Here is a 14,720-nt window from a genome sequence, read left to right as displayed (position 1 = left end):
AACTTTGCAGCTGGTTCTTGCTGGCTCCTCCTGGTTGCCGCGGCTGCAGCTGAAGGTGTGGCAACTCTTTGGGTGCTTGAGAATTTCCCCATCGGAGCCAGCTGGCAGCAGTGGAGCGAGACTGGGAAGGGTCTGAGGGCCCGAGAGGGGGCAGGTGCCGGCTGCATCCACCTCTTGTCTAGCTGGCTTTAATTTCCCAGTCTGGGTGAATGCATTTCTGCCTCTCCATCTACCCCCACCCCCAAAGTGGGGCCAACTGCTCTGGCTCAAGCCACAGCTCCTCTTCTTAAGAGAAGATAACAGCATCTTTTATTTTAGATTCAGAAAATTCAGCCCAGGTGTCCAAAATGCTGATCAACAGAAACATAAACAACACACACACACGTTCCCTCTTTCCTGCAAGGTTTTGTGGGGGGAGCTTGGGGTTTCTCTCCTCTCCCCCCAGTTTCCTGCCACCCTAGGTTGGCAAGGGTTCAGGTTTTGCACCCTGGAGGTGCTTGCCAGTCAGTATTTCCGCTGCCGGGGAAAGAGGCTGCTCCCCGAGGACCGGAGTGGGGGGCTGGAGGGGCTGGGATCCTCCGAGTCGAGGCCAAAGAGGTCCCTGCCCGTGCGAAGGATCTGCTCCTCCAGCTTTTTATGCCGCTTCATGTCTGAGAGGACCTTGTCCAGGCGGGCCTCCCGTTTCTGGCTCCGGGCTGAGCTTCCTGGAGAAGGGGACAAAAAGGGGAAGGGATTGAGGCAGTGGGCACAAGCCCTGCCTGGACCTTCTCAGTCACTTTAGAGGCTTGTCAAAAACTGTGATTTCCAGGCCCTGCTGTGGAGGTCTGATGTTTGGGATTGGACCTCAGTTGAAAGGGGCAGTGACGGGCAACCTAAGGGGGTGACAGGGGTGTCCTCAGTTGTGATGAGGACCTAGGAAGAGCATCCCAGGCAGGGGGAAGAGCAGGTGCAGAGGCTCCAGGGCAGAAAGGGAGGGGTCTGCTCAAAGGTGGGGGCCAGGTGAAGGCAAGAGGCAAAAGAGAGGGTGGAGGCCGCACAGGTCCTCAAAAGGGGTTTGGATTTTTTATTCTAAACGTGATGGAAGCCTGTAGAGGATTTTAAGCAAAGAAGCAATATGACATATCTTTTAAATGATCATTCTGGTTGTTGGGGGTAGAGGCAGGGAAACAACTCAGGAGCTGCTGCAACAGTCCAGGCAAGAGACGATGGTGGCTGGAGTGGTGGTGGAGGTGGACAGGAGTGGGTGGCTTTGGAAATGTGGTGGAGACAGAGCTAGCAGGACTTCCTGCTGGCTACGATGTTTGCGTAACAGAAGGAGAAGAATCAGGAATGGCTCCAAGGGTTTTGGTTTGAACTAGTTGGATGTTGATTCCATTTTCTGGGAGGGAGAAGTCTGGGAGGGGGAGGGGGACAGTGTAGAAATGTCGGGTAGACAACTGGATGGAAGAATCTGGAGCTCAGGGGAGAGGTGAAGGTTGGAGGGTTAAATGATTTCAAAACCAAACATCCGGATGAGATGACCTGGATAAGGTGTAGACAGAGGACTCAGCCCCCAGGATGCTCATCTTAAAAACTATTTTTGTTGTTGTCATTTATTTAATAAATATCTCCAGTGCTTGGATGGCAGGCATTTTTTCCAAGCCCATTAGACTGTAAGTAACTTGCCTAGGGTCCCAGAACTAGTAAGTGACAGTCGGCTTCCAGAATCTACTCTCAATCACCTGGGGAGATGTCAAGCAGAGAAGGGGAAATCAGCGAAGGCAACCAAGAAGAAGTGGCCAAATGAGGAGGAGGAAGAGCCAGAGAGTGATGTCCTGGAAGCAAAAAGAGTGAAAACATCTGAAGAATGCCAAATGACTGAGACTAAGAGGAGGAGAGAAGGAGAGGCTATGGGGCTGGCAAGTGCATGTGTGACTGGTGGCTCCCAAAAGGGCCGTTTCAATGGAGTGGGGTCCGAAGCCTGTCTGAAATGGATTAAACGAGAAAAGAGAAGACAGTGATATAAATAATTCTTGGGAAATTTGATTGTGTAGGGGAGACAGCAGTTGGAGCACGCTCTTATACAGTTGTGAAAAATCCAGTAGAATAGAACAGACCGCTGATACAGGGAGAAGGGAGGGAGGACAGGATCCAGAAGAGGGGTGGACAGGTCAGCCTCAGGGGCCCCACATGGGCAGGAGGGTGGGCGGATGGGCCAGGCAAAGGAGGCCTGGTAGATCTGGCATGACGTCCAAAACAAGCTGAGAGTTTAGAAGAGAGATGGCTTGTAAGGGGCAGTGAGGAATGAGGGTGACACCACCCCCTCCCTGCCATGGGAGAGTTGTGAGAGAAAATTCAGCCTCCACTTGTCCTCAGGAGACAGTCAATTTCCACCTAGGTAAGAAAACCAATGTTCAGAGAGGATGCTGGAGACATGGGGGAGTGTGAAAGGATGGTAAATTCCAGCAAGGTACAAGGGGTGGGAAATTGGGTCAGTTTAGGAGACATACAGTCATCTGGGCATGTGCATCTGGATAATAATCAATGTCTGGGAAGACTTGGGTTTCTGGGGAGGTGGAGACTAAAGGGCTGGGAAGCAGGTGGGGATGATCTGTGATGGTCTCTTCTTGGAAGATAAGGTCCCAATCTAAGCCGGAAGGATGGCGCCCCTAGGCCCATGCTTTCTTCCTGCAGCCACAAGTTGTGCGGCAACCAAGCACCCGGCCTCTCGTAAGAAGCCGCTTTTTGAGTAACCGGGAGCAGCGACCTGCACCTCCCCCCACCCCAAACTCTTCCTGCTTGTCTGTACCTGGGGTGCGTCTCCGGTCAATCAGGGTGTTCTTTGGTGTCATTGGCTCATCATCAAAGTCAAATTCCGTGGGCATGTGCGGTCTGGGACAGGGAGACAGAGTGAAGGGTGAGGGGGGGGGCCCCTAAACGCCCACCCGTGTGCTCCCCAGCCAACAGTGGCTCTTCCTCTCCCTCCACTTTTTCCTTCCGCGTGCAGTGCTCCTAGGTCCCGCCTTTTTTTCCCTCCCTATTTTCCCCCAGCATAGGGGAGGAACCCCAGGGACAAGGTGTAAAGGTGCGCCCTCACTTTTCCTCCTCCTCTTCCTTGGCCTCTGGCTCCTCATCCGATCTCTCTTCTTCACTCTGGGCCTCAGGCGTGGGCGGCCGGCGGGGCAGAATCTCAGCCCGAAGCTCCAAGGTGCCGTGGGCGGCCAGCAGCTCGTAGAGCCGCTGAATTTCGGGGGGCGGGGGCATCCAGGCCTGCCCATCCGTCGGCAGCTCCACCTCCTCGTCGCTGCAGGGCACGCACCAGTCCTCGGACTCTCCCTCTGCCTGCTGTTCCTCCCCAGCGCGGGGGGCTTCTCCCTGCGCTTCCTCGGCCCCAGGCCCCTCTCGCTCGGCCTCCTCTCGGCCTCCTTCCACTTCTTCCTCGGCCTTATTGGCCGCAGCAGGGGGACCTCCGGGGTCCTCCACAGCCAGAGCCTGGAGGCCGGAGGTCACTTCCCCTTCTTCAGACAAAGGCGCCCCCGTGGTGGCCGCAGGGTCCCCATGACCCCGGGCAAGGGACATAGGTCACTAGAGAAGGGGCCCCGAGATGACAGGAGATGCTAGGGTACTAAGCCGCCCCCCCACCCCACCCTACCCCAAGGGAATGGGCTCCCCAGCCAATAAGCCTCTAACAGCGGTCCCCGCAGCCAGACCGCCCGTCCGCAGGAGGGGGCGTTAAGGCCCCGCCTCCGCTCCCGCCCCACGAATCGAGATCCGATACTTCAGTGTTCCCGGGGACGCGCAGAAACCACTTTCCGAGTCGGAGAGGACAGGCAGAATGGCGGGCCCACTCTTCTCGCCTTCACCTCACCCTCTTCCCACACCTGGACCTGCGGCCCTCTCCCCAGACTTCGCACTTCCGGGTGGCGCCACCCCAGTCGCCTTACGCACCTGGAGCTAAGACCCTCCTCCCCGGCTGCGCAGGGTCACAGTACGCAGGCGCCCAGAGACGGCGCGGGAGGCTCTGCTCTAGTCAAACTATTTGGAGGAGGAAAGCAAGGGGACGCTTGCACATGCGCAAGAATAAGGTTTGGCAAGGTAGGCATTCGGGCATCGAAGGCTTCGGCCCGCATTAAAGATGGCCGCCGGGAGAGGCGCATGCGCATACCACCCAGTAGCCTCCGCCTGCAGGGAGGCTGTACCGCTGGCCCGCGGCCGACGAACGCTAAGGACCAACCGAGAACCGGGGCGAGTCTCATGCAGTCTCCGTTTATTGGTGTTTCAGACCCATGCAGCATCCGGCATACAAAAAGAGGGGAATCAGTTTGCTCTACCTTTTTTTTTTTTTTTTTTTTTTTGGCATTTGTTCCCCCCACGCACACTTTTTTTTTAGAAAACAACCCGCCAACTCCGAACCGCGTCGCAGTTCGGGCCGCGCCTCCCCTGCGGGCTGTCGCGTGCAGTAAACCTCCCTCGCCCTCTTCTAAAATAATTATAGAGCTCCCCGCTCCTCCCCTACTCCCTGCGGCTGGGAGCTTTGGTCCTGTGTAGGGGTTCTTTCCTTAGAAAGCACGTGAACGACCCGCACCCCCACCCCCCACCCCCGACGCCTTTAGAAAGAAACATAGTGCCTGGGGTTAAAAAGCCCAGGCGGGGCAGGTCAACCTCTGAGCCCCTCCTTCCCACCTTGCCCGTGTACGGAAGGGGTACTCCGAACCCCGGCACATGCCCCTAGATCCAGCCTGACTCCCCAGCTAGTGGACCCGAGAGGCGCCCCGGGGGGCGTCTGGGTCCGGGTGGTCCCAGGAGAGAACAGTCGGAGCCCTTTCCAGACCCGGCTTCCCCACATCCCCAACCTAAGTGTTGGAGTTTTTGCAGAATAAACGGTGGCAGGAGGGTGGAGGAGAGGATGCTGAGGGGAGATGAGGAGGCAGGACGAGGAAGGGGGTGGGGATCTGGAGAGGGAAGGGGAGATAATAAAAGAAAGACAAAGGAAGGGGGAAGATGCCAAGGAAATGAAAGTTGGGAAGGCGAATCTAGGTCACTGGTTGAGGTGCAGGGAGTCCCAGAGGCTGGGGGGAAGGAGGCCTGGAGAGGTGCAGGGAGGCTGGAAGAGCTGGAAGGAGGCTGGGAGGGTGCAGAGAGCTTGGGAGATGTTCAGGGCAGTTGACAGAAGTGCAGGAAGGCTTCTGGAAATGCAGGGATCAGGAGGCTGGAGGGGATGCAGGCAGGAGCATGGGAGGTGGGAACCAGTGCAGGGAGAAGGGAGGCCTACAGTTGGCAGGGGAGCCTGGCAGGATGCAGGAGCAGGAAAGAAGCTGTAAACAAGTCCGCTCAGGCTCCCTTGGTCCCTACGGGTGGGGGCCAGGACCATCGATTGGGCTCCCCCCAGGGGAGGGATGGACCCAAGGCAGCTCCCAACAGGAAGAAAAATCTTGGAATGCAGGGCAGAGCCCCTCACTTATACACTGTGGGAGAGGAGAGGGAAGGACAGACAGAGACGGTGGGAGGGGGTGGGGGTGGGCAGAGACAAGGAGGGGAGGACAGACAGGAGAGAGCAGGGGCAGGGGGTTAGTAAAGCTGCCCTCGCCCACCCTTCCACTCCTCCCCCACCGGTCCCGGTCCCCCACTCACCGCCCAAGTTGATGACGCAGGAGGCGATGATGATGAGGACCCCCCCCACCAGCGCCACAATGCTTAAGAGCTTGGCCACGCGGCCCAGACGCTGGGCCCCATCCACGTCCCCCTGCTGCAGACTGTTCCGGGACTGGGGTCAGGGTGAGGGGTGGGGGGGCACCATGGCCCAGGTCAGGTGAGGCCAGCCAGGCAGAGATCAGGCGAAAGAGTCATCCAGTGGAGGTAGGCCGGCCCGTGGGTGACAGTTAAGGGAGGAGGGCACCAGTCAGCAAGCCTGGGTGTGACATGTACCTCGGTAGCCCCCCCTCCCCCCAAAAGGGTTAGGACATCAGAGGATGAGGTCCTGGGCAGAGGCAAGCAAAGGCCCAGTAACCGGAGAGGCAGGGTCCATGCAAGGAGGGGAGGGAAGGTGAGGCCACCCCTGGGGCTCTGTCCCAGTCCCGTCAGGAACCTGGGAGCCACAGCAGGCCTGGACCAGGGTTCCACGGGACTCACCATGACGGCATAAGCGAAGGCCACGATGTTGACGGGCCACATGGGGCAGAAGCAGGACAGGATGGCCAAGATGATGTAGTCCCGAGGTTTCTGGGCACCTTCACCCCCCTCCACCCCAGGCCCTGCCAGCTGGGAGCTGGGGTGGCGGCTCAGGCTCCCTCGGGGAGATCCTGGGTGCCCGCTGGGAGCCCTTCCCACTCGGTCCTCCTCAACCAGCTGCTGCAGCACGCGGGAGGGAGCCCCATTGGCTGCGGCTGTTTTGGTTGAAGGTGGGGAGTGAGACTGGGGGGTCGGACCCTCTTCCCCATCACCAGCCTGCAAGGGGACTACTGCCCCATTCTCCTGCTTTTCTCCTGTACTCTCAGTCAGGGCCTCAGGGGTGGGATCTTCCTGTGTAGAGGATTCTGGCTGGGGGGCTGGCTGGGGGGTGGGCTGGGCATCTGGTTGAGGGTCTGACTGGGGAACAGACTCAGAGGCTGGCTCAGGAGGGGCTGCAGACTCCAGCTCAGACCCCTGGCCTGCAGTAGCCTCTTGGCTCCCTTCTGGTTTGGATGCTGAGTCTTGGCATGCTTCTTTGGGGCTGGAGTCGGCCTTTGATTCCCCTCCCGAGCTTGAGCTGAGGTCTGTGGCCTGGGCTGTTTCTGGAGCCCTGGCCGGGGTCTCTGTGGTTTCTGGAGCTGGCTCAGCCTTGGGCCCTGAGTCCTCAGGGGCCCCAGTGGAGTCTGGGCCTGGCTGCGGGGCCTCTGGCTCATCTAGGACCCCAGCCGGGACCTGGGGGGGGTCAGTTCCAGCTTCAGAATGGCCAGGCCCTGCTCCTGGGGTCTGGGGACCCTCATTGACCCCCTTCATCTCAGAGCCCTCAGAGCTGCTGGCTGCCATACTGTGATGGGAGAGGGGAGAGGGCCCCTTAGGGGAAGATAGAGCAGCAGAGGTGGCAGCAAACCCTGGAAAAGGAGAAGACAGGCTTGGTGTGAGGGGGGCCGGGATGGCCAGGAGGTCTCCTCACTGCCAGTTCACGAGGGAGCACCATGCTCCTGTCTCAGGCCAGCCTTGGGCTGCTCTGGGGAGAGGAAGAAAGTTGGGGTTTCCTTTGCCTTGGGGTGGGACATCCCTGGGGGTGGGGGCGGGGGCGGGGGATGCCCTGCTCAAAGTCTGTTCTGCTTGGAAAACCCCTGGAGGATTCACCCTTTTCTGAACAGGGACTCTTCCCATGGTCTCTTCCTGGGTCCCCCCAGCAAGATCCAGACTCTGAGATCCTGGTAGACGCCCCAGGGCCCCAAATCAAGGAGCCGTGCCAACACATGGACACTCTTGACAGGCAGACCCGGCAGAGGGCCGGCCCCTCACTCACGTTCCACTCCCTCTTCGTCCTCCCTTTCTCCCGGAGCGTCCAGGCATGCGGTTTTCTTGCTGCGTGTTTCGGGTGCAGACGCCCCCGCCCCTCCCTGGGGGACCGGGCATCTCCTCCAAGCCCCTTCCCAGCCCCTCTACCACGGATTCCCTCGCCTCCGGGGTGCCGGCGCCTCATCCTCCCGTTGACGCGGCGCGCCAAGCACCACCAGCCCGTCGTCCAGGCGCCCGCATTCCCATGCAGCCCGCCCAGGTGTCCGCCGTCTGTCCGTCCACTCCTACCCGCAGCCTCAGTCCGTCCCCGTCTCACCTCGACGTGGGCCTCCAGGTTGCTCCCCGCCGCCGCCGCCGCCGCCGCCGTTGCAGCAGCCGCAGCCCAGGAGGGAGCGAGTCAGCGAGCGAGCGAGGGAGGGAGGCGGCGGGTCTTCCCTCCTCTCCCCTCCCGTCTGCTCGTCCTCTCCTCTCCGGTCCCCTCCCCTGCGCTCCGCCGCCGCGCGTCGCCCCCGCCCCTCGCCCGCCTCCCCGCCCCTCCCGGCCGGCCCTAGGGAGCCCCGCGTGCCAGGCCCCGCGTTACCCGGGCAACCGGCCGGGGGACCACTTGTGCCCCCTCCCTACCCCTTCGCACGCGCGCCTCCCGGGACGCCCCCTTCCCAAGCCCTCGGCCCCTCCCGCCAACGGTCACCGGGGGTCTTGGCAGAGGCACGGGGTTGGGGGAAACGGAAAGGGGTCTGCGAGGAGAGACGGGACCAGTGAGACAGGCAGGACCGGGTGGAAGCACCCCCAGGAGAAAGAGGGGACAGGCGAAGGGGCAAAGCTGGGGAGGGTGCAGAGCAGGGTGGGGTTTCAGGGTAAGGGAGACTGCAGAACAGGAAGTTCCCCCACCCCCAAGGAAGAAGCAGCAGAAATGGGTGCTGGAAAGCTCAAGGAAAGGGTCCCTGGAAGAGACGGGGAGCAAGAACTGGGAGGGGATTTGCAAGAGGCAGGGCAGGGGCTGCAGGGACAGCCTGGCACGGCAGGGGAGCTGCTGGCAGAGAAGCCAGTGGAAATGGAGAGTGGACGGGCAGCTTGGACCATGCCAAGAATGAGGGGGACGACTGGGAAGCAGTTATTCTCACACTCACTGCTCCCAGTTCTGGGGCTGGCTTTCCCAACCCTTCTGCAGCGCGGTCATCTACCATCGCCTTTCAGTGCCTGGCAGGTGTGCAGGTATTTGGCTGGGGTCTGGGGTGCCCATCTGAGCAGCACGCAGTGGATGTGGTCAGGGGGAGAGCAGCATTTCTGTCCAGCAGCTGTTTGGGATTCTAGCCAGGGCCTCTTCAAACCTCCAGTGGCTATTCTGGGCCTGTCCAGATCGGGTATTCCCCTTGAGACCCGGGAGACCTGGAGCTTGCACTCCTCGGGCACTGGGGCCCTGGCCACACCCTGATCTGGGCTGCAGCCGCTACTGCCTTGGCTGGGGTGGAGGAGCCAGAGCCCCAGCACCCCAGCAGAGAGGCAGGCTGGAACCGACCCGGGGTTTGGCCGAAAAAGAAACTCCTTGGGGGCAGAGACAGGGGTCTTGATGGGGACAATTCACTGAAACCAGAGCCAGAGCCAGGTTTTTATTTAAAATTTATTGTAATGGGGTTCACCAAAGGGAGGGAGGTGAAGGGTAGGGAACATGCAAGGGACACAGGAACACGATGACATGGCCAGGGCCACAGCTTCTATCGTGAGGAAGAGGGATTAAAAGAAAAGGCCAGGGCTGGAGCTGGAGTGGAAGAGGGAAGGGGGAGAGACTGCAGCTGCATTCCCCCCACCCCAGGAAGCACCTCTAGTCCCTGGATCCCCCCACTTATCCTGGCCCCCTAAGATTCCATCTCTTATTTTGCCTCTGGCCCTAGTGGCTCCCTCCTTTGCTCCCCCAGACTTTTTTTCCCCTGATTCTTAAATAGGGGTGACATTTACAGCCTGACCCCAAACAACCCCACCTTATGAAGGTACAACCTTTACCTTTCCTGCTTCTGCCCCTTTTTGCATCTCCCCTTTTCCTGTCTGGGACAGAATCTTTTTTTTTTTTTTTTTGATTCCCTTCCTTCCTCTCCTCCCTCCCCATGGAAAAAAAAAAAAAGCACCAGCTCCCCAGGGAGGGGTAGCAGACAGTAGAGGGGAGGGGACTAGGAGGAGGAGAGCAAGAGAGACCACTGAGGGAAGAGGCTCTCAAACCTCTGGGAGGGCAGGGCATTACAGAGGAGGGTGGGGAAGGGCAGTGGCCAGTCCTGTCCTCTACCACCCCTGCCCACTGTCCAGGGGGCTTCCACACAACCGAAGGGATGGGTGTGTGTAGGGTCAGGTCTGACAGGGAGAAGAGAGGAGCGGGAGAAACAAATTGTTAAAACCTAGTGAAATCCCCTAAGAAAACACTTCTTCCTTTCCTTCCGGAGGCGCCTTGGTTGGTGGGAGAAGTAGCGAGGAGTTGGTGGGAAGAGCAGGGAGAAGAGGAGAGGGTACCAAGGGACTTTGCTCCTCTCTTCCCTCTTGCCCCCACCAACTTGGAGCTCACCAGGGCTGGGAGGGAAGTGGCTGAGAGCTCACAGGCACCCCCTCGGCCCCAGAGAGGGAGCCCACACCGGTGGGAGGGGCTGCCACTGCTGCCACCGCCGCTGCTGCCGCCATTGGACAGACCTCACCAGTACCTGCAGAGAGACCAGAGATCACAGCGAGACCTGAATGGCAAGAGCCTGGCCCCTGGCCCCAGACTTTTCCAGACTCCCTCCCCTGGGACACAGCCGTTGCTCACTTCCTGTTCAGTCCCAGAGGCCTCAGGGACAGACAGCGCAGTTCTCCTGAAGGGCCCTGTCCCCAGAAGTCTCCCTAACCTGGGTGATGGATGGGCATCCCTGGCCTTCCTGAGATCCCCTACTGGGCCCTTTAAGCTCCCTTGTCCCACATACCCCATCCCGCACCCCCCCAGCCATGCCCCACACCTTGCCTGGTGAGTGCGGGGGTCCCCCTCAGCAGGTGGGCTGTGGCTGGGGGGCGTCTCCCGGGACAGGGGGGGCGGCCCCCCCCAGATGGGTCTGCATGTGGCCGGCCAGCTGGGCAGGGGTCTTGCAGTGCACGCTGCACAGCTTGCACAGGATGCGGTCAGCCCGCGGGGCCTGGAGCCCATGGTCCTTCACCGCGTGGATGCGCAGGTATGCTGCTGTGGTGAAGCCTATGGGGTGGGGTGGGGGGTGGATCGGGATGGGGGTCAGCCAGGTGGAGACCCCAGAGACGGGGTTGTTCTCCCAGGCTGGGGACGTCCTCCTCAGATGGCCCTGTCCTCCTCCCGCCACATCCTTGGTAGCCTGGGGCCAACTGTGCTATTGGGGCTGGAGGGGCACAGCCCCTCCCCGAGCCCGGGGGTGGTGGGAGTAGTGCCAGCTTCTGGTTTTGGCACCCACAGAGCCCAATGTCCATGGTGTGAGCTCTTTCCCTGGGAGTCAGGACACTGATTCCTAGCCACTTGAGAGGGGTGACCCTCAGCAGAGACGGCTGTGTCCCCTCCCTCCAGTGCCCCAAGCATTCTCGGCCCAGTTAGTCAGTGGTTAAGTGAATCTGTTTAGAGCAGCTTTCTCTGCTACTGGGGCAGGGTGTGTGGGGGTTAACTCCCCATCACTGCCCTCCATTTGCCCCAGGGGCTGGAGACAAGAACTTGTGGCTGCAGAGCTAATACCCTGCTTTCTGTCCCTTGGGATATGGCTCTCTAGACCACTCCTTCCCCAAAGAGCCATGTCCCTCTTCCATTCTCCCCACACAACACCCAAAAGGCTGGGTCTTCCCGCTAGGTTGTCTCCAGCATCAACCTCTCAGAAGGTAATAGTTTCTGGTTGCTCCCGTGCTGCTTCCTAAACAGTGCTCTAGCTGATGCCACGAGCTGTTGGCTGTAGCCCCCTTCACCCACATCTGTGGAAGGGCCTCTGGCTTTGTTCCCGCCCCCACGCCCCCCTACCCCCAGCCCTCCTGGCCTCCATCGCCACATACCTTTGTTGCAGAGCTCACAGACGTGGTGAGGGCCCTGGCTGTGCACCTTCATGTGGTCCGAAATGTATGCCGAGCTCAGCATCTTGCCACACACGTGACATGGCACCTTCTCCTCGTGTCGCACTGTGTGTGCCCGGAGCCGATCCTTCGTAGCAAAAGCTGCCTCACATTTCTGGGGAGGGGCGAGGGGTGTGGGGGGGTGTCACAGGAAGAGTTAAAGCTTCCGGGGGCAGGGAAAGGGGGGCAAGAGGTTAAAGGAATCAGAGCCTTGGGGATCTCTGATCTGTAGAAAATGGGAGTGAGATGACGAGGCCTTGAAGAAGGGATGAGAAAATGGAGTGAAAAGGCAAAAAGAAGAGAGAGAAAAAGGGGGTCTGAGAGGCTGAACTCAGACAGCTACAATGAGGATCAAACTCATGAAAATTGGGGCAGTAGACGGTGGGCTTCCTACCTCACATTTGAAGGGTCGTTCTGTTGAGTGCACTTGTCTGACGTGACTGTTGAGGTGATCCGGCCTGGGGACATGTTGGGGGGGGGGGTTAGGCCTGGGGCTCTGGGAGGAGGGGGTGCCCAAAACCTGCCTAACTCCAAAAGTCCCAGCGTCTTGGTTCAGCAAGCAAGCCCTCCCCTCCAGCGGGCCCTCCTCCCCCACCCACAGGAAGCTCTCCCTCTACCGAAGGACCCACCTCCTCGACTAAGTACCACCCCCTAGACTGGGAACCCATAACCCGGAGAGGCCTTCCTCTCTCTTGCGGGGGAGGAGCTCCTAGTCCCCATCCTCAGGGAGGCCTCCTCCCACCCCCACCAGCCAAGGGCAGGCCACCTCCACTGCTTGTCCCTCCCTCCCCGGCCTAGTGGGCGGCCGCGGCCCATGCACACCGGGAGAAGCTCTTGCCACAGTGGGAGCAGTTGTAGGGCTTGTGCACAGCGCCGTCATGTGAGCGCACGTGGTAGCTCATGCGGTCCTTGCGCTTGAAGCGCTGCTGGCACACCGGGCACTGGTAGGGCTTCTCGTCCGAGTGCGACAGCTTGTGCCGATTCAGGTGGTAGACATCGCGGAAGGCCTTGCCACACATCTCGCAGGCGTGGTTCTTCCGGATGCGCTTGCCCGAGGCGGTGGTGGTTACCACGCCACCTGCGGCCACGGCGGCCGCTCCGCCGCCAGCGCCAGCTTCTCCCCCTCCCCCGCCGGCTCCGCTCAGCTGGGGCACACTCAGGAGGCTCAGGGGCACCATGGTGGGCATCTTCATTGCACCCGAGGGAACCCGGCCGGCCTTGGCTCCCGTGTGGATGGCCTCGTGCCTCCGAAGATTATAGCCGTTCTTGAACTCTTTGGCGCACAGGGCGCAGATGTAGGGCCCCTTGCTCTTTGTCTTCTTCTCCAAGGCAGACGCGACGGGGGCCACGGCGACCGTCGAGGTTGGGGCTACGACCGCTGTGGCTGCGGCTGCGGCGATTGTGGCGGCAGAGGAGGGGGGCGCGGCCTCGGCCGCGGGTGCCGACACGGGCGGGGGCGGCGGAGGGGGTGCCGGGGGCTGCTTCAGGGCCGCTGTGTCCACCGTGGAGGCAGCTGCCGGAGTCGGGGGCGCGGCAGCGACTGCGGCCGCGGCGGCGGCAGCAGCGGCGGCTGCAGCGGCCGCGGCGGACTCCTGGGCGGCGGCGAGGACCGGGAGCAAGTCCACCTGGAGGGGCTCGGCCGCCGGGGCCTGGGGCGTGGGCGGGGGCGCCGGCGCGGCCTGCGAAGACAAAGGCGCCGTGTGGGCCGCGGCCGCGGGTCGGCGCCCTCCCCGCCCGGCCCGCCACGGCCGGCCCCTACTCACCTGGAATGGACTCTGGGCGCAGCCCTGGGAGGCAAAGAAGCGGGACTGGAGCTCAGCCCCGACCTGCAGGGGGTTCTGGGCGTGACCCTGAGGTGGCGGGAAGGAGTTCATGAGGCCGCCCACCCCCCGGGAGTCCAGGCCCAGCACGGGGAAGGGGGGGGCCAGCAGCGTGCAAGGGAACACGGGGAACATGGCCTCGGCCGCGGTGGGGCTCGCGGGGCTCAGCGGTGGCCGGGGGCGCGGGCTGCGCGGGGCCTGGGCTCGGGGCACCGCCCCCGGCCGGCCGGGCTGGGCCGCGCCGAACGCATGGCCCGCGGGCCGCCCCGCCGCCCGCGCACCCCGGCCGGCGGGAGGGAGGGAAGGAAGGTGCCTTGCGGGCCGCGAAGCACGGCGGCGACGGCGGCAGCGACGCCCCCTGGGTGGGGGCGGGAGGCCCCGCGGGGCCGAGGGCCAGGGGCCGGGGGCGGGGGCCCGGGCGGCGGCGGCAGCGGTGGTTGGAGCCTGGCGGGGCGGGGTGGGGGGAGCGAGGGAGCAGCCTCGGCCCCCGCCGCGCGCGCGCCCAGCCGGCGCCTCGGGGAGGGCGGGGGAGGGCGCGAGGGAGGGAGGGGGACAGCTGCGCGCGCACCGGGCGCGCGGAGGGGGGGTGGGACGGGCGGGAGGGCGGGCAGGAGGGGGGGTAGGGAGGCGGGGGGAGGGGGTTGTTACCTGGAAGATGAAGCTGCTCCAGTTGCCGGGATCCATGGCGGAGGGAGGGAGGGAGGTGGCTCGCGCTCACCCTGGGGCGGGAGGAGGCGGCGGCAGTGGGGGAGGGGGAACCCAGGGAGGAGGCGCGCGGGGCGGGCGGGAGGGGGGAGGAGGAGGAGGTGGGGGGAGCGGAGCACACAGCGCGCGGGGAGGGCGGGCGGGGGGCGCGAGGACACACAAGAGGCTGGAGCGGGCGCGAGCGCGGGTGCGCGCGCGGCCAGCGGGAGGGGGGAGGCACTAGAGTGACTCTGGCGGGAGGAGGGACGGGGGAGCCACCCAAGCAGCCCGAGTCGCCCCGAGCGCGAGACCCCTGAGACGGCCGCTGATTGGCTGACGATAGCGCAGGTGGTGGGCGCGTGGGAGATAGGGCGGCTTCTTTCCCCCCTTCAACGATTCCGCCCCCCTCCTCCCGCGGCCGTTATTTCGCACGCACGCGCACAAAGCCGTTGTCGTTGCTCAGCGGGAGAGTGGGGCCGCGCGCTCCGGGAGTACGGATGGGGCGGGGCTAAGCCTTAAGCGCGCGCCCGCATAACGGTCGTCGGCCAAGGGCTTCGCTCTAGTTTTTTGTCTCTTTTCGGCCACCGTCTTTTCCCCCTCCCCACTACCGAGGTTTATTTACAATTTTCTGCACTGGTGCGTGGTTTCCTAAAGATGGCGCCGGAAGTTGGGTGGCGGTGCTCGCGGACCTGAAGG

At 62.2% G+C, this 14,720-nt stretch overlaps 3 protein-coding genes across 9 annotated transcripts; all 3 read right to left on the bottom strand.

Moving 5' to 3' along the window:
• Positions 1–286: 286 nt before the first annotated feature.
• On the bottom strand, positions 287–4,237 carry PAGR1 (PAXIP1 associated glutamate rich protein 1). The gene is made up of 3 exons (XM_037813612.1): positions 3,077–4,237; positions 2,789–2,871; positions 287–704 (listed from the first exon to the last, which is right to left on the bottom strand). Exons 1-3 carry the CDS (start codon positions 3,556–3,558, stop codon positions 505–507), a joined length of 765 nt encoding a protein of 254 aa, XP_037669540.1. The 5' UTR covers positions 3,559–4,237; the 3' UTR covers positions 287–504.
• Positions 4,238–4,311: 74 nt separating this feature from the next.
• Positions 4,312–7,926, bottom strand: PRRT2 (proline rich transmembrane protein 2). Of its 2 annotated transcripts, XM_037813600.1 has the most exons (4): positions 7,769–7,925; positions 6,109–7,052; positions 5,611–5,743; positions 4,312–5,444 (listed from the first exon to the last, which is right to left on the bottom strand). In XM_037813600.1, exons 2-4 carry the CDS (start codon positions 6,985–6,987, stop codon positions 5,434–5,436), a joined length of 1,023 nt encoding a protein of 340 aa, XP_037669528.1. In that variant the 5' UTR covers positions 6,988–7,052; positions 7,769–7,925; the 3' UTR covers positions 4,312–5,433. The 2 variants fall into 2 exon arrangements, with proteins under 2 accessions (XP_037669528.1, XP_037669527.1); XM_037813599.1 differs by having other exon boundaries at positions 5,438–5,743; positions 7,769–7,926.
• Positions 7,927–9,052: 1,126 nt separating this feature from the next.
• MAZ (MYC associated zinc finger protein) lies at positions 9,053–14,115 on the bottom strand. 6 transcript variants are annotated; one of them, XM_037813592.1, is made up of 7 exons: positions 13,989–14,115; positions 13,284–13,370; positions 12,343–13,199; positions 11,915–11,978; positions 11,464–11,635; positions 10,425–10,654; positions 9,991–10,133 (listed from the first exon to the last, which is right to left on the bottom strand). In XM_037813592.1, exons 1-6 carry the CDS (start codon positions 14,022–14,024, stop codon positions 10,452–10,454), a joined length of 1,419 nt encoding a protein of 472 aa, XP_037669520.1. In that variant the 5' UTR covers positions 14,025–14,115; the 3' UTR covers positions 9,991–10,133; positions 10,425–10,451. The 6 variants fall into 6 exon arrangements, with proteins under 6 accessions (XP_037669521.1, XP_037669524.1, XP_037669520.1 ...); XM_037813593.1 differs by lacking the exon at positions 10,425–10,654 and having other exon boundaries at positions 9,053–10,133; positions 13,989–14,111; XM_037813594.1 differs by lacking the exon at positions 13,989–14,115 and having other exon boundaries at positions 13,284–13,772.
• Between the last annotated feature and the right edge of the window lie 605 nt (positions 14,116–14,720).

The sequence above is a fragment of the Choloepus didactylus genome, chromosome 21 (assembly GCF_015220235.1).
Source record: "Choloepus didactylus isolate mChoDid1 chromosome 21, mChoDid1.pri, whole genome shotgun sequence".
Lineage (NCBI taxonomy): Eukaryota > Metazoa > Chordata > Mammalia > Pilosa > Megalonychidae > Choloepus > Choloepus didactylus.
The sequence above is the reverse complement of the archived record's forward strand: the minus strand, read 5'-3'. Positions and strand labels throughout refer to the sequence as shown.